This window comes from Siniperca chuatsi, linkage group LG14 (genome assembly GCF_020085105.1).
Source record: "Siniperca chuatsi isolate FFG_IHB_CAS linkage group LG14, ASM2008510v1, whole genome shotgun sequence".
Taxonomy (NCBI): Eukaryota; Metazoa; Chordata; class Actinopteri; order Centrarchiformes; family Sinipercidae; genus Siniperca; species Siniperca chuatsi.
This window is the reverse complement of record NC_058055.1, coordinates 11,762,137-11,788,006: the sequence shown is the minus strand read 5'-3', so window position 1 is coordinate 11,788,006 and position 25,870 is coordinate 11,762,137. Positions and strand designations below refer to the sequence as shown.

The 25,870-nt window shown below is 39.2% G+C and overlaps 1 protein-coding gene across 5 annotated transcripts in view; it reads left to right on the top strand.

The window, feature by feature from the left end:
- The window catches only part of LOC122888494 (serine/threonine-protein kinase PAK 3), a 45,895-nt gene extending 20,036 nt beyond the window's left edge, over positions 1 to 25,859 (top strand). For 3 of the 5 annotated variants that reach the window (XM_044222995.1, XM_044222994.1, XM_044222992.1), the window contains 15 exons: positions 9,964 to 10,157; positions 10,284 to 10,384; positions 12,316 to 12,469; positions 12,603 to 12,640; positions 15,894 to 15,956; positions 17,319 to 17,477; positions 17,563 to 17,734; positions 18,515 to 18,578; positions 19,535 to 19,583; positions 19,708 to 19,820; positions 20,984 to 21,101; positions 21,327 to 21,426; positions 21,672 to 21,868; positions 22,002 to 22,139; positions 22,664 to 25,859. In XM_044222995.1, the coding sequence (XP_044078930.1) occupies positions 9,986 to 10,157; positions 10,284 to 10,384; positions 12,316 to 12,469; positions 12,603 to 12,640; positions 15,894 to 15,956; positions 17,319 to 17,477; positions 17,563 to 17,734; positions 18,515 to 18,578; positions 19,535 to 19,583; positions 19,708 to 19,820; positions 20,984 to 21,101; positions 21,327 to 21,426; positions 21,672 to 21,868; positions 22,002 to 22,139; positions 22,664 to 22,753 (1,728 nt within the window). In that variant the 5' untranslated portion in view covers positions 9,964 to 9,985 and the 3' untranslated portion in view covers positions 22,754 to 25,859. Of the gene's footprint in view, positions 1 to 7,302; positions 7,453 to 9,963; positions 10,158 to 10,283; positions 10,385 to 12,315; positions 12,470 to 12,602; positions 12,641 to 15,893; positions 15,957 to 17,318; positions 17,478 to 17,562; positions 17,735 to 18,514; positions 18,579 to 19,534; positions 19,584 to 19,707; positions 19,821 to 20,983; positions 21,102 to 21,326; positions 21,427 to 21,671; positions 21,869 to 22,001; positions 22,140 to 22,663 lie in introns of all 5 variants that reach the window. The other 2 variants (XM_044222996.1, XM_044222997.1) reach the window with 2 other exon arrangements.
- The last annotated feature ends 11 nt before the right edge of the window (positions 25,860 to 25,870 follow it).

Below are 25,870 nucleotides of genomic sequence, written 5' to 3'. Positions count from 1 at the left end.
ATTCATGGGTTGCAGCCACCAACATGGGGTATAAGGGTTACTTGGAATGTAAAAACTGTATGAAATATTCAAGGTTTTTGGGCATCCCTGTGGCCTAGTAGTCCAAGACGCATTACTTGTAACTGCAATGTCTTCTGTTTGATTCTCCTGCTATTTCCTGTTAGTCTCCACGAGCAACTTTCAAATAAAGGCAAAATGCCATAAAAAAGGTATTCAAGCGGTTGAGTTGGTGACATAAACCACTGGGCCAAGCCAACAGCGACCACAAACTTCTGCATCCATGTTGTGTCTTTACCTTGACCTGAATGCATGCCAATTCATGATTACAATTTCTGAAATCTTGAATACAAGGTCAAGAGTTGAACATTAATGCAAAAATGCTTCCAAATACTTAATATTTCAAGATGGCCTATCAAATGTGATTGTAAGGCAGTTCATTCTGTCAGGTGAGGTAGCCTACTGTAGCTCATTCTGTCAGGGAGAAAAGAAAAGCTATCATAATGTACTAGTATAATAAATTGGCTCTGTCAGGCAGGAAATGCCTATCAGAATAAACTAACAGTTATAGAAATGTGCTTTGAATAAAATTAGGCCTTTCTGTCTGGAATAAATAATCTCTCAAAACAGACAACCAGTAGTGTAAATAAGCTTAGAGACAAGACAGCTACATTTTTCTTTTAGTTTTTAATAGCTTTTGTCCACTTGACAGAATGAGCTACCATATTTTTAAGCACATTTATACTACTGGTAGTCCATTTTGATAGAAATTTCCCACCTGAATAAACTGTTTCACTTTAAAGCACTTCTATTCAACTGGTAACTCATCAGCTCAAAGTGTCAAAACACAGTGCACCGCAGTTTTGTCAGCTGTGACTGTTCAATAGTTTTATTTCATGCTTTTACTTTACTTTTACTTCTACTGCTGACATGTCGTTATCAAAAAAGTTATTAAAGTTATTAGAAAGGATTATGCCTGATAAAATGAGAGCCATGGTGGATTGTAGGCTGTGGTGAATATATGGCTCTTGAGTATAGACTTACCTGTTTTTTTCTGCTTTGTTTTGAATATGAGCAGTGTTATCCCACAAACTGTGAGCAGAGGGTTAGTTAATAGTAATTAAGTCAACCAGGGAGATATTGTGCGGTAAGACCACTGGATATTTTGAATCTAGAGAGAGAGAGAGAGAGAGAGAGAGAGAGAGTAATTAGTGTGAGGTTTTTATCGTCATGTTTTTTCAATCTCATTAGCGTTGTTGCTGATTAGCATTGGACAAGATCAATGTAGAATGTTATATAAATGAGAATTAAATCAGAAAATAATGTGTAATCTTGACTTGGATTGCTGGAAAATCAACATCTCAACTCAAACTGCTCAACCTGAGATATGTGGTGGATTTAGTTCTGTGGAGTTTAGGACCTCGATTTGTCTTTCATCTTTATACCCCCAATAGAAGAATCAAGTTTTGTAACTGCTGTGTGACCCAGTTTCATTGCTGTGTAATATTTTGTGTTATTTGCATGGAAATAGAACAGTAATATATAATAAACATATAGGAAAGAAAAAAAGTCACCAGTATGCATAAGCTATAATAGCACTGGGTTATCTCGAGTTTTCTAGACAATCCAAAGAAAAACAAATACCACGATCAAATGACACATGATCAGACATAGACATCTGGCTGTTGACTAATAATGGATCACTGGTTACTAAATAGAGATGTTTATGCACTTTGCTGTGTGTAAAATAGGATCTTAATGATTGCTTGAAGAAAGTGAAATGTTTGTTATCAGGTTATGTCTTAGTAAAAATAAAGATAAATCTTGATTGGATAATATACTGTATGTGAATCAACAGTTATTCAGATCTCCAAGGGATGTAATAGATCAGTGTGAACGGACATTTAAAGAGGAAGAGCAACTATTGCATCCATTTAGGTTTGCCTTTGATATTGTGCAATCATGCTCTAGTTAGCATGTTATGAACGGGTATAAGCCTTTTATACCAACATGATTAAAAGATGTTCATGTTCAACATTTTCATGGCTTTCTCCCAAGGCATGTGTATCAGCTAAAAATAGAAGTTGGAAGAAAAAGTTTGATTTCGAAATTTTTGTTGAGTAATGAAAACACATGCTTCTACTGCTGTGACTGCAATTAACAAACGATCAAAGAAAAGATAGTTTATGTACTGTTGTACTTACAGTGAACTCAACAAGATTTATGCTCAGTTCTCGAGTTGAGAATAAACTTACACACCCCTGTCTCACCTGCCACCTGTTATACGCAAACTGATGAGGTAGCTGTGACTTGTCCCTTTCATGAACCAAACATTGGCAGCTGTATGCAAAGTAGAGTTACTGAGTTTTACAAGCCTGATATCAGACAGAATTGTCAACTCATTACACTCCATTTTCATCTTCTAAAGAATCAGTCAACTCAATGGAGTGGGTGGATTCAAAGGTCAGGGACCCAGACAAGAGTTTTATGGGGGAGGGTCAAAGAGGTGGAGCCTCATCAGGCAAAAGCTGATATGTCAAATTTTTTTATAGCACCATAACCAAGTCACAGTCATTAATCTATGCAGCAGCAGCCAGCTGTATTTTGATGTTTGGTTCAATGTATGTTTTGTGTGTTGGCTTCACAATGTCAAATTTCAGCCATTTTAGGCACTAATCTTCTGATTAAGCATGAAAAGTGTGTCAAAAGTGGGTCATTACTCACAGATAAAGTCAGATGGATTTCTAATATTGACTTTATACGTGCAAAAACCGAGTTAAACAAACAAGATATAACGTGTTAATTAGTAGGGTTGGGTATCGTTTGAATTTTATCGATTCCGGTTCTTATCGAATCCAATATGGTAAAAAAAAAAAAGAGGTCAAATGTTTAGATAACAAAAATATCTTTATTCTTTTAAGCGTTTAGTTTGACATTTATTGTTTCATTAAAATAATTAAATTCAAAGTATTTTTGACTGAACGCTTATAAAGTAAATACATACAATAAAAACGTATGATCCACAGTCAGTAGGCCTACATACAATTTCTTGTGGATACTGTGGTATTTGACAATAAAGGTAATCTTTTCCTTTATTGCCAAAGAGAACGATGTGTCGCGGCTTGGTATCTCTGGCTCTACTGGAAGTGCTAGCACTAGCTGGTGACACATTCGGGCTAGGAGACCACAAGACATCAAACACTGAACATGACTGACGGCGCGCTGCCTTAAATGATCAAATTTGTGCAATCTGACTTACAGCTAATTAGCTTCCCACATGCATTGCACTTTTCCATGTCATTTTCTTTAATAAAGTGAAGCCACACTTTTGAGTGTTTTCCGCGGTCCATCTTTTACTACTGTTGTGATGTTAGCGATGCATGCTCCTATCCAAACAAATTGACACGCTGTTGTGTTGTAACGTGTTTAGGAACCGATAAGCAGAACCGAAAATAAAAACATTTGACGGGTTTCTGGTTCTTCGCATTTTGGATTTGGTTCTAATTTGGAACCAGTTTACGGTTCCCAAAAGTACTGAGATTTAGAGGTGCTGGTAGGCGGATTAAAGCTGCTTTTCCACCAAAAGTACCAGGAACTTTTATTCCCAGGAACTTTTTTTCAAGGAACTAAAAAGTTCCTTCTGCCCATTGTTGTGTGCGTTTCCACCGCCTGACCTGGGACCTGGGAAATTACCCATTAGGTTACACCCATCACACACAGCTGCATAACTCTATTGTTTTAACTTATTAAACACACCGCCTGCAATTCAACATAAGGACCTTTGCTTATTTTAACACACTGGTAAACACACTGGTCTGCAGCCTGCAGATCAGTGTGCCCACCCGTTTCATCTGAAAAACACAGTGAAAAAAAATAAACGTTGTGTCTCACTGCGACGACATTAACAAGATATCATTGTACAATCAATTTAGCCAACCCTTGTCTTAAGGAACACCACAATTCTACACCATTAACGTTAGCGGTTGGCATTATCATGTAGCTAACGTTAGCTTTTGGCTAGGGTAGCAATAGCATGACAACAGTTAGCGTTATAGCATTTAACAAGCATCATGTGGGCCGTATGTGATTTACCTTCAACCGACTGGTCATCCATTTCCGTGTCTTCCACCACGGCTTCCAGCAGCGCAGTAGCTGAGCCGCTGCGCCACAGAAGGCTGGCCTGGCACCCAGCAATGCATCGATCCAGACAGTCAAACCACTTGCTGCTCTGCCGGTCGGAGCTTGACCAATCAGAAATGTTAAGCGCAGCAAGCCCCACCCTGAAGGTTCCTGTACTTTTTGGAAAGTACCACCCCCGATCAGGGTAAAAATTTTGGGGGGTAAAAATGTCCCCGGAACTTAATTTAGACCCTGGTCCCTGCGGTGGAGACGCACTGAGTTCCTCCAAAGGCTCCTAGTCCCTGGGGAAAGTTCCTGCGGTGGAAACACAGCTTTAGTTACCTTTGGACAGAGCCAAGCTAGCTATTTCCATTGTTTCCAGTCCTTGCCCGAAGCTAAGCTACCTGGCAACTGGCAGTAGTTTCATATTTACCATCTTGACACGAGAGTGGTATCGATCTTCTCATCTAACTCTCTGCACGACAGCAAATAAGTGTATTTCCCATTAGATGAGATGATGTCCTTGAAGATGCTGCGGCATGCTTGACCACATGAGGTTTTGGTCTTGTGACCATAAATTCTACTCGTGAGCCCTTTTTAACAAAATTTAACTACAGTACCCTCCCCCCAACCTCCATTTGAAATAAAAGGGGGGATGGCATCGCATGGCATCTACACTGTGACTTTACTTGTATTATTCTGACCTTGAGAAGCCAACCATGTGAGAGTTTGTGCAGTAACATGTTGACATCTGTGTGTCATCGGCCTCCAGTGCTTTAATGTCTTAGTGAAGTGTCTGTGCTTTATTGTGTTTTTCAGGTTTTCTTTGTGTTGGTGTGTCTGTCTGTATTAAATGAAGGTTGTCAAGTGAACTGGTCTTGTCTTTTGCTCTTACTAACAGTGGAATAGGCCAACTTTTCTGACTCAGTTTTTATAAAACACTCTACAGTGGCCCGAAAAAGTACTGTACGGACAGCACCAAGATAAAGGAGACAACAATGGTAAACTGTGGCACTGGAGTGTCCCCTCTTCCTCCTTATCCTTTCAATGTCCTCTAGCTGTCCATCCCATCCAAGTAATCAGCATCCTTCAAAGAAGCACAGCCAAAGCTAAAGCCAAGTCAAACAGAGAGCATGTCCTAATCAGGGGCATGAAGAGCCGGGCTTATGGAGCCCTCCCCCCACTGCGGGGCCATTACTGGGCTGCCATGGGCTCAAGATTAGAGCCTCCTCCTGTGTTAGTCATTCAAATTCAACATTAATGTTTGAAAGAGCAGAGAAAATGCATGCTCTTCATAGATTGATTAATATTTTATGGTAAAGAAATGTGAAAACATCCCCAGCAATATCTGAGTTGAGGTGGTGTGTCTGTGGTGGTTCTGTGTGTTTTTTTAGACACTCATTCATATATACATTCATATATCGCTGTCAAAACATCACATCCTACCAAAGTAAGCCAAGCAGAATGAGTTTTGGTTGTGTAATTTCTGACAAATTAGCATACTGTGGATCAGTGTTACAGCTGCATTTTTGCTGTTTTACATTTGGACAGAAATTGGTCTCTAAATGATCTTGCCTGATATCTTCAGTATCAGGCAAAAGGCAGGCATAGAGTTAATTTATAATGTTGAGAGGCTAGCCTGTGTGTGTTTCAGAAATAGGAGCTGGTTGTTTCAGGGACAGTGCACTCACTGACTGCTTGCCTGCCTGTCAGTCTGCACAGTAAATAGGTCAGTGTTTTATGTGAGTGAAGAATCAGTCATGTCTGGGCCTCCATGAATCTGCCATCTTTAGCCGTCTGCCTGCTAGGCAGAGCTGCTGCAGCAGCCGGCAGTCAGGTGATTAACCAAATAGCCACACAGCCGTGAGGACCAGAGTTAGAGATGTGTAATATATAAAATCATTCAGTTACTTGTGTGTATTCGTCAGCTGGTGGCATGGATTCTTGCCGCTGCCTGATATAGAAATGACCACAGTCAGATACCGAAGAGTTTTTCAGCTGCATAATTCATCCACACTGCTCACTTTTTACTGAAATTATCACATTTATGAGCATGCGCTATACCTTCACTGTTTTATGTAAGTGTATTTTGTGTTTTATGCTCCCAAGGACAACATGAGTATTGATGAAGTAAAGGCGTACAGTATGATTCACCCACTCTTCACACACCCAAAAATCTATTTCATGTTTGTTGGGTTCAAAACATTATTTGATGTTGCAGCCATGATCTTATCAATTTAGGTTACATTTTTCCACCAATCCAATTTCTTCATTCAAAACCAGTTCTGTTGGGAAGTTAACAACGAGTGGGGTGTAACCAACTAGACTTAGTCTTGTGCAGGAGATGGTTACATAAAATTGTAAAGGCCACTGTGAAGGCACATGTGTAATTGATTTTTTTCCCTCTGTATTTGCTGACGAGATAGTGACCTGATTGATTAGATCCCAGTTGCTGTTGGTAGGTCTTGCTTGTGCCATGTACACATGTTAGTGAATTCACTTCTGTGCATGACTATAAAGGCTGTATGACATGCTGTAGCTGGCAAGAATGTGTTCACAAGATTATGTTAATGTCTTAACAGAGGTATCAGTCACAGCTGCATTAGTCTCAACAGGGCAGTACCACTTGTATGTTCCTTTGTAATGGAAAACAACTCTAGACAAGGTGGATATATGTAAGGGATTATGCACAACATTGTGTAAGATTTGAATACTATTTGATGAAGTTGAAAAGCTGAAACAGTTTCTGTTAAAGATGCTGCAAAGTTCACATTGTTTTCGAGCTGTGATCCTGTAGCACTACTAGTAGCGGTACAGCCGATGTGAGCTAGCTTGTCTTAGTGGCAAAGCTAATAAAGGTTTCATTGTGTACATTTTAAATGAAATCTTATAAAGTATTTTTAAGTCATTGTACGCCTGCATGGTGAAAATGGAAAACTCAAAGTTTGCTTAAATGGTCAGCTGTATACAGTATTTCGTCATATAGCCCTGGTGGTAATATTTTTAGCCCCTATGACCCTTTAACTAAATTCAGGCTCATACTGTAAGGCTTCCATGACATATTGTCTCCTATTCTCTTGGCTATGATAGCCATGTTGTCAGCAACTCCCTGTTGCTTTAGCATGTCAACGTTGTGGCATTCCTTTGTAAACAGCAGAGTACTGTTTTACTGTGTTTTGTTGTTAGTGACACACCTAACCTCCAACCTAAGAGAACCTGTTTGCTGCTGTTGTCTGGACTCTCACCTGGAACTCACCCAGCATGGTAGAAACTGCCAGCAGAGTCACCCCCACCACCAGTGTATCTCATCAAATCCTGGAAATACACCAGAAAAATGTACTGGTATTTTAAGATCATAAAGTGCTTTTCTGTTGCTGTCTGATTATTAACAAATTGTGGGTGCCCTCCAGCTAAGCTGAATCAACGTGTAACTTTTATTTGTATAGTTAACCGATCTGTCAGGAGTGACCTGTTTTGGGAAGAGGTAATTCAGTAGTTTCTCATGGATACAGTTGATGTAATCTCAATCTGAAAACGAGCTGCAGTGTTTTTTTAATCTTTTTTATGTTCCACACTTCACTGTGTTGTTCAGTGAATAACTTGTGTCCACCATTTGTTGCATCTTCACTCAGATAAGACATGAAAAGTCATCTACAAGTATGGGCTGCAGTCTACCAAATATTTTCCTGCTGTAATTATAGAACAGTTTGAAAGTATCACAATGTAGTTTCTGCGTTACACTCTCTTGCCAAGTGAAACTAAATCCTTCATATTCTCATTTACATCACCAGCAGAGAGGAACAAAAAACACGGACCAGTTTATTAGGAAGCATCAAGATTATGTTGGTATTTTCTATCATAGACCACGGTTTGATCTTAGAGACTTTTTTTACATAATAAGTATTGGCAAATATTTTGTAGTGTAATTTATATAAATAAAACATTAGAATCATCCCAATGTACTATTCATTGTGTACATAAACCTGTAGTTTTCCAATAGGTAGTAAGGAAATGAAGAAATCTAGGTTAAATTGCTCTGACATGTTATCAGTTATGTATATAAACTTGTATCAAGGCAAAGTATTGTAATTAAAAACCATCAGTTAATAATTGTGCTGCTTTGTGGTAAGGTTGGCTAATCAGTTTTTATCAGACATGCATCAAAATCTACATAACAGTCAAAGAGTCACTGCAGTGTTATAAAGACAGTGAACTGAGTCTGTGAGATTCTATTGGTTCTGGTTGTTTCACAAGGAGACAAGCATCTTTTTCAAGATTTGAGGCAGCAGAAGGGAACATAAAGAGGTCTTGTTTACTAATGCTGTTACTGTAGATATATCTAGTTAAATCATGACTTCTTAACATCTTATCAATATATGTTTGTTCGCTAATCCATTTCCTTCATTCCAGACCAGTTGTTCTGGGAAGTTAACAACGAGTGGGGAGTAACCAACCAGATTTAGTCTTGTGCAGGAGATGGTTACATAAAATTGTAAAGGCCACTGTGAGGGCACATGTGTAATTTGTCAGAGGCAGTGAGCACTGTGTAAGAGCCGAGGAGGGGTCTTTGTTTGCTAATGTAGGTCTCCACTAAGGGGACGGCCTGGATGGCCCGCTTTCTGGGATGGTTGTGATGCACATCACATGATGGGCTTGGCCTCAGGGTGAGGCAGTGAGGGAGTTTAAGATGGTAGTGGGAAGTGGATAGATGGAAGATGAGAGGATGAGTGATGGGAATGTTTACTCTTGCCAGTTTCTCTTAGAATCAGCTCCCGGTTACCGTTTTCACAGCTGAACAGACCCACTGGACATCAGACTCCACCTCGGGTCCAAACAGCCTCCATTCAAATAGCAAGAGGAAACACAATTCATATATTGATTTTATTCTTTTTTTATTATCACAATTTCAGGATCTGTGTCACCTACTAAATCTACATAATATCTAAAAAATACTGTGCAAAGTATCAGATGTGTTAGCAGAGAATTGTATATATACACATTTAGAAGAGAATCTTTCAGACCTGCAGCCACTGTTGCTGTAACAGGATTCCTCATGTTACAATGTGAAAAATAGGCCAACGCTCTGAAAATACAATACTTTGAAACTGTAACTATGAGTCTTCTGTAAGATGTTAGATCTGTCTGAATGCAGCTATCAAGTCTTGATAAGGCTTTGTCACATTCATGTCACCCCAGTTCTGCTGCTTCAGATACCAGCCACAGAGAAAGACAGAAATACATCTCACCCTCTGTGACTCCTTCTGTACATCATTGTCCTAATTGGAGCCCACCTTTATCCCTGTTCTGTGCACGAAACAAATTCAGACAGACAAATTATTGACAAAAAATTGTGACTGCTGTAATGCTGGAAGTTTTAATTGATTAGACAATCAACAAAAACTCAATTATAATAATTAATTAATTGTTTTAGTTGTTTAAATAATTATTAGCTGCTTTTCTCTGGGTTTTGCACTGTTGGGCAAAAGAAGGGATCTGAAAACATTACATCGGGCTCTGGGAAAATCGATGGCCAATTTCACACTATTTTCTGATTTTTTATATTTATATAATATGCCTTTCACCAAAGAAAGGTAACTGTATAATGTATGTTGCAAACAGCATACAACAAGCTATCTCAATATTGACAAAAACATTTAAAAATCAACCAAAACAAACTTGTATTTCTCAATTTAGTCCTTTGATATTATTGTATTTTGTACATTTACTATGGAGCACTAGTCAGATTTCAAGGTTGTTATGTTTGGTGCATTCTGTCAGAGTCCCTGTTTATTTATACCCAGACCTTTTAACACTGAACTTCTCTCACTTTCTCTCTCTCTCTCGTAGGACATTGTGAGTGCTACTAAAGATGTCTGATAGTGTTGATATTGAAGAGAAACCACCAGCCCCCCCCTTGAGAATGAACAGTAGTTCCAGAGACTCTTCATCATTGAATCACGCCTCTAAACCGCTTCCAATGGCTCCTGAAGAGAAAAACAAGAAAGTCCGCCTGCGCTCCATCTTCCCCGGGGGAGACAAGAGTGAGTATCCCTCTCCACATGTCACCCTCACTCTCAGCCCCACATTGATGCACGTCATTTACTAGTTTCCTCTGTATAAAAATACAAGAAATTAGCCTGTAATCAGTTTTTGTTCGTCCTCTGCAGCAAACAAGAAGAAGGAGAAGGAACGTCCTGAGATATCCCTACCCTCAGACTTTGAACACACCATTCATGTTGGCTTTGATGCTGTAACAGGAGAATTCACAGTGAGTATCTCTTTCACCTGACAATCAGGCATATAAACAGGGACTGATGCACTTCTTAAATCCCACCTGAAAGCAGAGTCCCAGACACGCATTTCTAAAATCACATTTCCCTGAGGTGATAGAGTCAACGAATGATATATTTTCCTCCACATAAAGTTGGTAATACAAGTGACTTGAATGACAATCACTCTGTCTCCCCTGTCAGGTGAAACCTGCTTCGGAATCCTTGCTGCAGTTTCAGTTTGCCGTTTATTCTTACACAAGCCTAGATATATAATACCATGACACAGTATTTCCTTCTTCTTTTATTTTCTCAGTTTAATGTTCTTTACACTGAATTTGATCCAATTCTTTTCATCCAGTTGTTCATAGAGAAGTTTTCTTCCTTGTTTTTGTACTTTATACCAAATCCCAACAAATAAATACTCGAGATTGTATATTAGGAAGAAATACAACAATCTCAAAACCATGGACTCATCTGTTTGACACAATTTAGTGAGTGGTTTAATACAATAGCCCCAAAACAAAGCTTTTAATGTTTTTTTAATGTTTATTCAGCTCTGTGGTCACTGTTTCATAATACCATACTCTTGTCTAGTCATTTTTGTTTAGGCCTGAGAGGAATCTTTTTTTTCCAAATAAAATAATGGATGGGCAAACCAAGCGTTATCATCATTCACCTTTAAAACCACGTTTACACTCAGCAATACTGTATGTGTTCCTGTCTATTTGACTTCCAAATGTACAGCACTCAGTCCATGGCATCAGTAACAAATAGTTCTTTGTTCGTTTGATAAGCTGCGTGCTTGTGACACACAGAGCCCCATTAAGACAGTTTTAAACTAATTCACTTTGTTCACTTCTTTCTGGGAGGATACAGTATATTACTGTTGATTTGCTCCTTGATCCCCCTCCAAGTACCATATTTTTCTGAGCCCCTAACACCACTGCCTCCACAGGACAGTAGACTATTTTTTGCTTTGAGTGTAAAAATATGCACAAGTTTACAAAGATGGTATGAGTTAAACCTATTGTTAAATTACATTCAGCCCCCCCGAAGGGCTAAATGTCCATCATCGAGCATTAAAACATGCAAAACATCGGCTAAAAAGTGTGGAGATGCCTTAAAAGAAGAGTAATAATAATATTATTATTATTTACAACTTATTCACTTTCTTGCTGAGAGTTAGATGAGAAGCTTGATTCTACTCTTATATTTATCCATTAAATATGTAGCTACAGCAAGGTAGCTTAGCTTAGCATAAAGACTGGAAGCAGGGAGAAGCAGCTAGCTTGGCTCTGTGTAAAGGTAAAAAATCTGCCTACCAGCCTCTAAAGCTAATTAACATGTGATATCTTGTTTGCTTAACCTATACACAAACTGAAAAGTGAAAACAACAAGTAATGGTTAGGCTATCTGTTTCCTACTGCTTTAAGTCTTTATTCTAAGCTAAAGAGGTGAGCAAATTTGCGTATTTCCCAAAATGTCAAACAATCCCTTTAAGGTGTAGTTATTCTAATGGCTTCAAGATAGTAACTCCAAGAAACCTCGTATTACAATTATAAAAAGCTAACTTCCCTCTCCAAACACAAAGTCAATATTCAAGATTTTCAGTTCTTCTAATGAGTGGCAATGTTAAAAATGATTTCTCTATATAACATATTAAATCTTAAAGAGAGGTAGATTTGGGGATATGTTCGCTTGATTGACAGGTGTCTGAACCTGTTGACCATTCAGCTGTAGTGATCACTTGTCCACCCCAGTATCCAACAGAAACACTACAGCTACATTTTTTCAACAGTTTCTGGCTGTGAATGAAGAACTATTAACAACCCACTCGCTTTCCTCAAGGCAAAACTTAAATACTGTAGCTAAAATGTTACATTTCACTTGAGAACTTTTAACATTTGACCTCTGTCTATTTGTGCAGGGTATCCCAGAGCAGTGGGCACGGCTCCTACAGACCTCGAACATCACCAAGCTGGAGCAGAAGAAGAACCCACAGGCCGTGTTGGACGTCTTAAAGTTCTACGACTCTAAAGAGACTGTAAACAACCAGAAATACATGAGCTTCACCTCGGGAGGTAAGCAACACCAAAGTACTGATAAAATAAAATAACAACCACAGAAAAAAAACACATCTCATATTTATTCTTATGCCTAATACAGAAGATTTTCAGTATGCTGCCTCTATAAAAATGTTCCTTTCTGTTTCAGACAAGTCGGCACATGGGTACATAGCAGCAAACACTCTGGTGAGTTATTTGATATCTAAGCTTACTTTGGTTAGTGTTGGTTATTTTCTGAGCCTAAATAATACATTTGATGACTATTAAGAATATTTGTTAATAGAAAACACCATACAATGATCTCACAAAATATATGTCAGTTAATAATACCCAACTACTATTTAATGCTCAATTTTAAATGAAATATGATGTTGCTAATTAAACATGCCCCTTTTTGTTGGAGTTTGTTCCTCTGTCTGTTTTATTAGGATTTCTTTTACTGCACTGCATAGCTTGAACTCCCTTGATTGTCTGGTTATTATAGTAGAAACATTACAAGTACAAATCAATCTCTGGTTCTTAGCCATGCACTATCTCTGCCATATTTCATTGCTTTGGAAAATCTCTAAAATCAAAGTAATAAACGGAGAGTAATTTATTTCTTCATGATTTATATACATGCAACAGTGTAATACTTTAACAGGTAAGTTGCAACATTATGTGGCTTTATTTCATCGTCTTGAACCTCGGAGCAATTACGCCTCTCCGACTACACTGCAGTAAATCTTTCTCACTTTACTCTCACTAACTCTGTCTGGGAATTTCTGGGATAGACTGTGTTACTTTCCAGCACATTCACTTCACACAGACTACTCCCTCTAATGGAGGCTGCCCTGCCCCTAGAGGCTTACTGCCCTCTCACTATGAGGCATAATGCCCTGAATTTTGCAGAATACATGCCAATCAGTTTGCAGCTCCTGCACGGAAACGGTGACTGCTGTGAGAGCCACTGCTTCTCATTGTTTATTTTTCCAATCTACTTTACCAGATTTTGAAATACCCATAGACAAGCTTCACTGGCTCAACTGCATCTAGAAAGACTCCCGCTGTGCTGACCTCATTCCTGGCTTTGACCAGAGTAATCTATGCTTTGAATGCCTTGGCCTGAACACGCTCAGCCGGCTGAAGAAGTGGAATCCAAGTCTGTTCAGTGGGATTCGCTGCCCCAGGCAAACTACAATGGGATCACTTTATGCAGGGCTATTGCTTGAAAGAGCTCTTTGCCAGTGAAGGGCATGCGGGTGTGGCAGTGTGTCTAAAAGGTTGAGCGAGCCCAGTGAGGGTATTTGAGAGTATCTCAGCCTTGGACTGTCACAGTGGTCCATGGCCTGCAGAGGTGACTCAGCTATTGGCTACGGTGCCACAGATTTCACTTTAGGATTGGGCCGCACTGTCTCAGGCAAGCTGAATGCAGGAAATGTGCCAATACTTGGTATTTAGAGGCAAACTGTCTCTTTTCAGAGAGAAACTGTAACCGATCATGAGCTACCTGATGCTCTCTGTCAGATTATTTTGAACACCAACTTCTGCTAACCTGCAATGCAGGTAAATATTTGAAAAACTACAGTCCATGTCTACCCTGTCTTGTTATTAAGGATTAAAGAAGAAATAGAACTATTTTAAGCCTTTTTACCATAATGTTTAGTATGATGGAAAAGAGATTACTATCAACTGGACATATTGTAAGATCTTTGGTTTTTATTTAACCTCTTGGAGCATCCATTTGATCCTGTCATTCATGTTTTAGGTCGATCAAGTGCCGCAACTTGCTCTTAGCTCAGCATACATTTATAACTGCGGATAAAGGCGCTAGGGACACTGTGTTGCATTCTAATCCGAGCTTTGATCAGACCAGAAAGTCATAATTGAAATTTAGATTCTATGACCTTAGTAAGAAAATCTAAACTTTACTTCCTGTGCCAACTCTACCGTGCTAAATATTGTTAACAGTGTCCGCCTCTACCAGACAATAGATTCACCTAAGAAATGTTTTTGGCAGCAAACAAACACTTTGCTTTTATCATAAATAGAAATGAAGATGAAAATGGTGAAAAAAGTCCAAGTAATAACGCAGTCTTTAGATACACTGGCAGTGTTTCAGGATCAATTTTGTTGCTTTAAGTGATTGACAACTTGTTTTTTCTGTCCTGGTGTAACATGTGAGGAGTTACCTCTATTTAGCCATCAGTTAAGTCATATCTTTTGATATTAATTCTACTACCAACCAGGAAGTCCTGATTATTTAACTTAAATGCGTTTCCTGAGTGTCGACAACTGTTCATATCACTATGTTCACAGCATCAGCAGTGTGTTTTTATCAATGTGAGCTTTACCTCACATTGCACTTGACATTTCATCTCTTGCGTGTTGTTGATATTACTGTTCAACTTCACAAAAACCTTGAAGAATCCAACATGGTTGGTGCATGGAAGAGAGAAATGTTTCATGCAGTTCAGGTGTGCTCACATAATATATGGCATCCTGCCTGTTATGTACTTTAGTAAATGTACTTGTACTTTAGTCATAAGACAGTCTGTCAGTAGTTTTCACTCTTTAAGGCAAAAAGCTACCAAAATGCAACAGTTTAATCCCCACATAGACTATTCATGGGAAATTAGTTGATGTTCAGAAGTCAACAACAACTGCAAGGACATGACGCTACAACAAGTTGTCATGCAAGCTGTAATGTTTATTCATTACATGGTTATAATTATGATTTCAATGGATAATGTTTAATAGTATATTAGGAAACAGCATTTACCCATTCAGATTAATGAGAGCAGCCACTTCATTTTCATCAGAGCATCACAGAGCCGGTCTGTGACTGTTGTCTTTTATCTACAGTGAAAACATTTTCCTGTCTGAGAAACAATTATACTCAAGTATTCAAAACAACCATAAACAACACAAACAGCAAACTTTATTCAGGTGGAATTCTGCAGTAATAAATCGCACACCTTGTTGTGAAAGTGAATACCTCAATAGCTAATGCATGGTGACATTGAAAACTGTCAAGATTTAACTTAGTGATGTCAGGTTTCTAACAATTGCATATTTAACATGTTATCAGGAAATTTGAAATCAGGCATAAGAACGTTATGGGTGCATGGACAAGTTCTTGTCCATATTGTAGCGTCCAAAATAAAATCCAGTTAAAATAACATTTTATACAGGAAATCTGAAGAGAAATTGTAAAGTGTAGAGGAAAATATGTTCTAGGCTTGGGCAAGGACAGCCCTCAGGTGGCATGATTTGTCTCTATCATGTCCTCTCCTCATGCTAGGTGTTACTGTAGATAAGGAAGAAAATTTACGGACCTAAAGTCCATCCCTCAGTAGCGTACCCCTGCCCTCCCCCCCTCCCCTGAAGTCCCCTTACTCTTAAACATTGTGTGGGTTTGTTTTGAGTAAATCCTCCCATTTTCAACCTTCACATTCAGAACCGACTGCTGTCATCTGGGCCTCCTGTCAGCCTTAGAACCTGCAGCGCATTATTTGACAAGGTAACTCCTCCATATTACTTTCCACATGATGTATCTCTGCATTGGCTTTAAAGCTAAATTTGATCAACTAATTTTGATTATGCCAACTGGCTAATGCAAAATGCGTACAAATATTTGATTTTAGAAGCATCATCACTCTCTGTATTGAAATTTCATGGGGGGTATGATTCAATTCTATTAGTTTTTGATGTTACAGATGTATTTGTTATCTTTCACAAAAGCACCTCTGATCTTTTTTCAAATGGACCATCTCTGAAATGGCAGGGCAGGGGCGCATGCCACAGAGGGTTGTGATGACTATCAAACTGCATGTATGAGCTCATATTCCTTACAATTTGATCCACATTGCCAAAAAAGTGCCTGTAACTTCATCACCATTGTAGACATTACCGCATGGCTCTGTAAAAAAAACAAAACACATGGCACTGCTAACAATTAACTAGACACTCATTTCTGCACTGCAGTCTTGGCCCAGGCCTCCTTGAAGCAGGTCAGAGGCCCAGTATGTCTGAATGAAGGACTGGGACTTTCCTTCAGCCGGCCCCTTTCCATTTAATCACTAGAACTAAGTTGCACTGCTTCATTTATGCATGACGAGACTGGAAATGGATGAAATGTTTCCATTCCAAAAGAGGAAGATGATCCAAGGCTAACAGAGTTTTGGATGGGGGAAATAAAGGCTGAGCATTAGGCATAATAAATATGCCTGTGACTCATTAATCATACTTGTTAAAAGGTATCTTCCATATCAAGAGGATGTCTACAGTTCATCACCATATTGCACACTACTGCAATGTGGCAGCATGTTTCCTATAGCGCAGTTAAATATATAACCGTTTGTTTCTTAAAAACACTCAGATAAACTGCACTGAATGGCACCTTACTCTTTTAACACTTGTCTGTTTAGCTCTCACTGGACTCATAATACTTCCCTTTATTATTAACAGAATTGCTCCCAACAATTGAACCCCATTCATATTTGTTTTGTTTTTACACAAAATGTCAGATGTATCCCAACAGGTTAACTGTATTTTGTTTATGTTGATCACATGTGCTCATTTTTGTTACCACTTTTGAATAACATGTTTGATGATGTAATCTCAATCTGTTATATTCCATTTAAAAATAAATTCACCATCACTACATTTTTTATGTTAAACAAAGTTCAACTGGCCAGAACTCAAACTCTGTACATGGCTGGCTTGGGGTTTGCAGGCTGTTTACTGTGGTAACAACTCATCACAGAGAAAATAATCATTTTGTTTAATTTGGGAAAAATTTTGAAGATCTGCACATACTCTTTTCATTCCATGCTGCTACGTGGCACGTGCATCCAGACTCACTTACATCTTTACCCTCCAGGGTGCCAAAACATCATCGTCAGAGCCCCCAATCGCTCCACCTGTGTCAGAAGAGGAGGATGAGGAAGAAGAGGAAGAGGAAGAGGAGGAAGAGGAGGAGGAGGATGATGATGACGAATTGCCCCCAGTCATTGCACCTCGGCCTGAGCACACCAAATCTGTGAGTTTATACGCCACGATTGGTGAAATCATTTTGCTGCAAATGCAATCCCCTCTGCATTTCTTTGGCTCTTTTCTCCTCGCAGATCTACACCCGCTCTGTCATGGACCCAAAGCCTCCCACCCCTGTGAAAGAAGTGTTGACTCCACCAGAGTCACTGGTTCAGCCGGAGAACACGTCCAACACAATGTATCGCCACACTGACCGCCAGAGGAAGAAGTCCAAAATGACAGACGAGGAGATTCTGGAGAGACTCAGTATGTGTCTTTAGAGCTGCACGTTTTCATGTGTATCAGGGCAGAGTTTTAGAAATACTGATTGTCCCAAGACATTTTTCACCAGCTACCAAAACAGTTTATAAAATTTTCAGGTCATTTTATTTTTTTTCACTGTTTAATTAGTCATTTAATTGTTCTGTTATATTTCCTGTGAATTGTATCTTCTTAAATGATTGTAAAAGCCTTCTCCACACTGCCAGGAAATATTTTGGTGAAGAATTCCTAAATCTCTTTCTTTTTACATCTTTATTTGCCTAAAAACAATTAAATTTAAAGATATGGAGTCTAAAAAATATCATTATCATCCAAAATTGTAGAATGTAAATGTCCTCCTAAGGTTAAAATCCACACATTCTCCAAAACAATGTGTGTTGATTTGTGTTTGTGTGTAGCTCGAATAATTCACTGTGTGGTGATTCTGAAGACAGGCTGGATATTTGGTTCCAGGAGCTGTTTTCCACATATTACTTCTAGTGCACCAATTCTGTGTGTTTAGAAGAATTATGCAAAAGAACAGGGACTGCTAATGTAATAAACTTTGGACAAAGAAGTACTTTTTTTCATTGATTGTCGCCTTCCCTAGCACCGTAAAGTAGAGATGTACTTAGAGTAGCTGCACTACGAGGCAGGGTATGTCTGAAATAGAAAGGCAGAAAAGGTTCTGCAGTAATGTTTTCCGTGTATTTGTGTGAAGACCGTCAGGACTGTCCACGCCCACACAAGCTCAATCAATATATATGTGTTTTCTCTCTGACTCAGGGAGTATTGTGAGCGTGGGGGATCCCAAAAAGAAGTACACACGCTTCGAGAAAATAGGACAAGGGTAAGTCCATCCGTGATCACAAACCAGTCGTCACAGTTATTGAAATAGAGCAATTTAAGGAGCAGTCAGTCTCGCCCGGAGAGATGGAGCTGTAGTGACCACTTTAGTGAGGCAGACGCAGAGGGAGGGTTGGGTTGAATGACTGGGAGAAAAGTAAGTAGAGAGGAAATGAGAAATGTATCCTGAAATGGCCTTGGGCCAGATTAACTCAGCCATCTCTCTCTCTCTTTCTCTCTCTCTCTCTCTCTGCTTGTCTTTCTTCTGCTTTTCTGTCCCTGGTCACTACACATCTGCACAGATAAAAACTGTGTGGTTATCTGCTCATGCTCACGATTTCCATATTTGATCAGGAAGCTCCTATCTGAAAGAGTAGATAACTGTCTATTTACTCCCCGTGTTATCTTTAACTTATTAGTACCAGGAACTGTGCTTCATTATTCATAAGTTCTGACAGGACACAGGTGTAGCTGACTGCAAGAGAAAGAGAGAAAGACAAGAAGCCCAAATTCACAGCTGAAGGTTTTTAGTATGAGTTACACTTCCAAATAAGGACAGAGTGCCTGCATACCATTCCTTTGACCAACTATTGGAAGCCATAAATTTCTTGTGGATCCAGTGTTTGTGTTCATCACTGCTAAGGTAATTTAAAGCAGTTACGTCTCTATGGTAAAATTAGCACATACAGTTTGTCAGTGAAGAACCAAAAAATAACTTAGCCTCTGGCATCAAGTGCAGACTGTTTTGCACTGTGGGTTGCACTGTAGTCGTTTATTATCCTATGACATCATTACAACTTAATTTTAGCTGGTGATATTTTAATATCAAAGGAATAAAGCCGTTTAGCCGTGCCTCAACGTGCTAACTCCTGATAACTTATGATTATCAGTGTCTATGACTAATTTTAAAACACTTAAATGGTGTATCATTAATGTGATTTTGATCTTGTGATTCACCAGAGCGTCCGGCACTGTCTACACTGCCATCGACATAGCAACCGGCCAAGAGGTAAGTGAGATTCTAATCTTGATTATACAATATTCACATACTGTATATTATTTCTTTTTTCCTTACTAAGCCATCAGGTTTATGTTCTTCTCCTGAGCCACAAATTCCTTGTCTGTTTTCTCAGGTGGCCATCAAGCAGATGAACCTGCAGCAGCAACCCAAGAAAGAGCTGATCATCAATGAGATCTTGGTGATGAGGGAAAACAAAAACTCCAATATAGTGAACTACCTGGACAGGTCAGGGTCACATTTCACACAAAAATGAATATAAGATTTGCACTGTATAAACCTGAGGTCAAGGCCTATTTATGGTCATTTGTGTGAAGAGATTGTTGGATTTTGGATGGCCTCAAAATAGAATTTTAAGGCCATCACATTTTCCGGGAGCTCAAGGTGACTTCTTCAAATTGCTTGTTTTGTCCAACTAGCAGTCCAAAACCTAAAGATATTTAATTTCCTATACATAAAAGAGAGAAAAGCTGCAAATCCTCCCATTTTAGAAGCTGGAACCAGCAAATGTTTATATGCTTGATAAAGGACTGATAAAGGTTAATTCATTGAACATTAAAGTTGTTGTCAATTAATTTTCTAATCGGTTAATTAACAAATCATTTAAACATTAGTTTTATACATTATCTTGCACTTGCACATTTATTACATATATATGGGAAATAAAAAGACTTTATAACACTCTAACAAGCCATTAACAGGTATAAGGCACAGTTATTATAGCTTTTGTAGCTTATGTAAAATAATGTTTGCATTTTTTGTTATATGATTGAAGGTTCTAACACAAATGAACTCACGCAGGAGTATGAATGTATCTGATGTTAATTTGCCAATAGCAACTGATTTGTGGTCAGAACTTGGACAAAGTCAATGCATGTTGTTGCCATAATTACATTGAGGGATCCGCTGAACCTGCTTTTTAGGTCCTTTTTCTTCTTCTTCATTTCCTTCTTCCTCCTTTTGCCTTTTAATGGTGGTCAGCATAAATCTTAAGGTACATTACTGCCACCTACTGTTTCAAAACATAGAGAAGAATTTAATTGCATAACCATTCAGTTTCTATCAGATTTTTAGCATATGTTCCACTCAGCTCTGATTTCATTACATTGGTCTTTGTACTATTGTTCACAGCTGGCAGTAACATGCATAGAGCACCTACTGTGTGTTGTAATTGAGTCTGCATCATGAAGCACACAGTACATCTTAAATTGTAAAGATGCTTCTCTATGCTCTTCTTCTTGGGAAGTTTTATTCTCATTTTCTGCATATGTGCAAGGGTCAGTCAGTAAGCCTAGATTATTCATTTGTCAAAGCAATGACTGAACCAAAAACCCCAATATGAAATGCATGTCACACTTTGCATTTTTCTTTTTCTTTCTCATTTTATTTAGTTACTTGGTAGGAGATGAACTATGGGTGGTGATGGAGTATTTGGCCGGTGGCTCGTTGACAGATGTAGTGACTGAGACCTGCATGGATGAGGGCCAGATTGCTGCAGTCTGCAGAGAGGTAAGGAGCCAAGTTTCGACATCAGCAATACCACCCACTACTTCTGTGGCTATGATGATCTGACCTTTACATTCAGGTGGGGACAAGTTAACATTTGCACAAATATTTTAACATTTCGGCCCGCCAAGAGAACAAGACTGTCCAAATGTGTGTTTAGGACAGGCTTCCCTTTGTATGTGTGGGTCTCTATCGGATATTTTTTTAAGCTTTTTTCTCTCTCTTCAGTGTCTTCAAGCCCTAGACTTCCTACACTCCAACCAGGTGATCCATAGAGATATAAAAAGTGACAACATCCTCTTGGGTATGGACGGATCCGTCAAGCTCAGTAAGTCTTCACTTTTTTGTTCAAACATATAAATTTGCCCTCGGCTTTAGTGTGGTAGAATTAAAGTAAAAAGCACTTAGAGAGAGAAGTGTTTTAAGATTTAGGTTAAGAGAGAGAGAGTGTGTTAAATGAAAGACCATAAATTAAATATGGGTGAATGCAAAGTAAAAACTGTATGCTTTATGTGATAAAGCAGAATGCATACAAAGATTATAACACACCACTGCACCTCTCTCCCTCTGCAGCCGACTTTGGCTTCTGTGCCCAGATCACTCCAGAACAGAACAAGCGCAGCACGATGGTGGGAACACCCTACTGGATGGCACCAGAGGTGGTGACTCGCAAGGCTTATGGCCCAAAAGTGGATATCTGGTCTCTGGGAATCATGGCGATAGAGATGGTGGAGGGAGAACCGCCCTACCTGAATGAGAATCCACTCAGGGTAAGACATTAAGTGCAGCCACAACACAGGACTCATGATGTTAGTTCCCTACTGGTCATACAGTATGCATGCAGATTTCTTTTTTCTATGGTTCCCTCATTTGATGGTCTGTTTGACCTCATCCATCATTCAGGCACTGTACCTGATAGCTACCAACGGGACTCCAGAGCTGCAGAACCCAGAGAGGCTCTCATCTGTGTTCAGAGACTTCCTCAACCGCTGTCTGGAGATGGATGTGGACCGCAGAGGCTCTGCCAAGGAGCTCCTCCAGGTAAAACTGAGACTTGATCCTCAAAAAACATATATGCATATACACACACTTTTGCAACATGTAATATCTTGTACATCTAAATACCACCAACCATAAGGGTGATGTAGCATCAACCAAGCAGTATTAGAACTACATAGAATTACAAAAGTTGTAATACTGAAGGAAATGGACAAAAACTTTAGTTAGATGCTGGCTTGCAGCTCGTAGCTGTGTTGCCATCTTATTACTTTATGTTTTTTGGATTAAAGTGTGGTATTCAAAGTAGGATTTTTCAGGACCAGGCAGAACAGCACTAACAAAAACCTCATCTTAATCTTACCTAATGTAATTTGAGTTAAAGGTAACAACTGAATTGGGTGTAAATGCACAGTGATTGTTGAATAATGTTAACTTTGCTCCTTGAATTGCTAGTTAATAATAATCATCATCATCATCACAAAATGTCAACCATTTATAATTCTAAATCGGTATACATCTCTCTTTGGCTTCATATCTACATTTTTTATCCTTTCTGTCCTCTGCAGCATTCCTTCCTCAAGCTGGCGAAGCCTCTATCCAGCCTGACACCTCTGATTGTAGCTGCGAAGGAAGCCATAAAGAACAGCAGTCGCTAGGGTGTGCCCTCTGTCCCCACCCGAGGCTGGAGTCCTGCCTGTGATGTGTGCGTTCATGGGGGCAGGGGCTTGGGTGTATGGGTGGTGGGTGACATGACAGCACAAGGAGGGGGTTTGTGTGACTTACAGTGACAGCACAAGGACAAAAGACCCCCAGGCCTCATATGTAGGACGGACATCTGGCCTTGCAGCCTCTCGGCCCATGCTGCTGAAAAGACCTTGCCTCCTCGTTTACTTCTCCAGCACTCTGTACATGTAGAGCAGTCCATCACAAGTATGTGTGCGTGTGTGGGCGTGTGTGTGTTCCAACTGTGCACATCATCTTTGTGTCATATGTCTTGTTTGGCAGCAGTCGCTCCCCAAACCAAGAAAATACGGTGAAAATATCAAAAATGTGCTCTTTTTCAAGAAGAATATTCCAGAGGGAAGAGGAGAAACTGACAAAACTAAAGAGCCCGTGATTCCTTCCCTGCCCAGCTTTACGCTTGGTTTTCTTTCCTGTGGTCCCTCCGTGGAGCACAATCAGGCCACACTTGCACCTGCAGTGACCAGCTGATGTGAGAGAGTGACTTCTGGACTCTAGACCCAACCTTTGCCTGCATGACTACGGCTCTGTGAAGAAACGTTGCTACTCCTCTGCAGATTGTCACATCTCAAGAAGGCATATTTTTGTGTATGTGTGCGTGTGAATGTGTGTAGGGGTGCAGCTACAGAGGAAAAAGTCAGGTATAATTTCACATGACCTATGCCAGCTTTAAATATAATGTTCTGATTATTTAAAATATTGAAACACTGTCAGTGCACAATTTGCCTACATAAAACATTGAATTTAACCAGAACTGTAATGCAGCATCTATAATGTGACTTAACTGTACATCACACATGAAAATATTTAATTTTAAATATATTATATACATACTTTCTCATCAATTTCAGGGTGTGGCTTTTTTTATTTTCATGTTGTAAATTAATCAGAATTGGATAGACAATTCAACAGTTACGTATGAAATAGAAGACAAGACAAATACTTAATCAGAGACTCAACAGAAAAATAAAAGTTTTCATTTAAATATTTATATTTGGTGATGGATTGTCCTTTTTAAGGTGCTGGCACACAGTGGGTCAACATTTCAGCCTTTCAAATAAGCTTTTTTTCTACGACAGTGGCAAACAGAAGGTCATGTAATTATTTACCTACAGTGAGTTGGAGGTCTTGTGCCACACAGTTTCCCATAGTGCCCCACGCATCCCTGTGACCTTAAAACTTAAGCAGGAAAGATGCCCCATGACAAACAAAATAACGCAACTAAATATATATTCAATCCCAAATCAGAACAACAAACTGCAACAAAACATAGAGGGCGAAAGACGTTTTCATCATCATGTAATTTATCAATCATTTAATCAGTTATTTGTGACTTAAAAAATAACTTTCTCAAACTTTGAGAGACATCTAAACTTTAAAGTATGAACAGAAATGTAAAATGCAGATAAAAGAAGTTATTCTCCAATCTGGAAAATTATTCTATTATTCTTTTTCATTACAAAGTCTTCTTATATTGCAGAGTACATTATATGACTATGACTATAAATGTTTGGTATAAATGTCAACAAAAACCTGGCCTAACTGTTCAGGTGCAAATACTGAATATACAACAACATTCATGTCTAATGAGGCAGTGGGCACCAACTGTCCCCAGTCCCACCCTGTCTCCTTTGGTATTTAAGATGCTGCTCATTAACGCTTCAGTGTCCTTTTGTCTTTTAATGGTGTCTTATGTGACTTTTTTCGTATGATCTATACGTTTTGAAGTGAGTTTTTGGACATGTGTGGCAGATTAGAGAGGGGGAATGTTAGCCACTAAGCAAAGTACTGAGTGCCATTTCATGATTGTACCTTGTCCTGATGAGCACTGAAAACAGAAGCTGTAGTAGAGGTTCATATTGTTTGCTAACATTCCTTCCATACCTGGTTAGCGTTTAATCTCATTCCTGTACAGAACCTATCTACTTTGTGTTGGTATTTGGTAGCTTCGTCAGGCATTTCCCATGTAGCATCCCTCTGTGTGTGAGTGTGTGTGTTTGTGTGCGTTAGGGGGGGCTACCTCAATCGGCACTAGAAGATGCCTCACTTGTGTTGTCCACCTTGACTTTGAGGTGCAGGGTAGCTGCTCAGTCTGTACCTCCATTGTACAGCAAATGTACAGAAGATGAAGGAGTGATGTTAGACAGGAGGATGCAACAGAATTCATGCATGTAAAACAAACTATACACTGTATCTCATCTTCAAATAGGTTAAGATTGTTAGGATATGTATGTATGTATGTAAATATGACGGGAAAACCCCTCTTTTTTCAGAATTATGTAACTTAAAATGACAATATCAATAAATGTTTTGCACCCTGGGAATCAAAAAAGAGAAAAACAAACACACACGCTGTCTCCGCACTCCTGGATCCAGCTCTCCTGTTTGGGCTTCATCGGACACTCCTTCATCCGGACAGAAAGCCGATGAATGCAGCACTCTGTGTGCGGGCCCACACAGTCTGTCCTGAGTACCACTGCTGAGTGTTAGTACATGTATGTGTGTGTGCGGTAGGTGTGGGTGGCCTGTCAGGAAGCTTGGGACGTTTGGCCTCTGCCCCATGTACAGGTCTGAACTATGAGCACAAAAGGTGAATTTCGGGACAAGAGACACCGCTGACGTGCCCCCTTTCTGTGGTTGCTCCTGTACATTCCTATCTCCTGACTGTGTAAACCTGTACATGTGGTGTGAAAATTCCTCTATTAATGTGTATCAAGAGAATGGAACAAAGACAAAAAATGTTACTTTTTAAATTATTATTATCATTATTATTACTCTTATTATTGTCTAGCTTTGTAAAACTGCTGATCCATCTGGCATACCTCAGCAGGCCTTTCCCCATCTTTGAAAACGGACAAATGAGCGACGGGGAAATGAGGTTTTGGATAAACTATTTTTAATTGTGGTTGAAGCAATAGACTTTTTGAACTTTGAATTGTGCATGGCTGTGTCTTGAGTGTAAAAAAACAAAATATTGCAGTTTGGGAACTGGACTGAAATAAAAAGAGGAAGAAAACCAGAGTTGTGGCAAT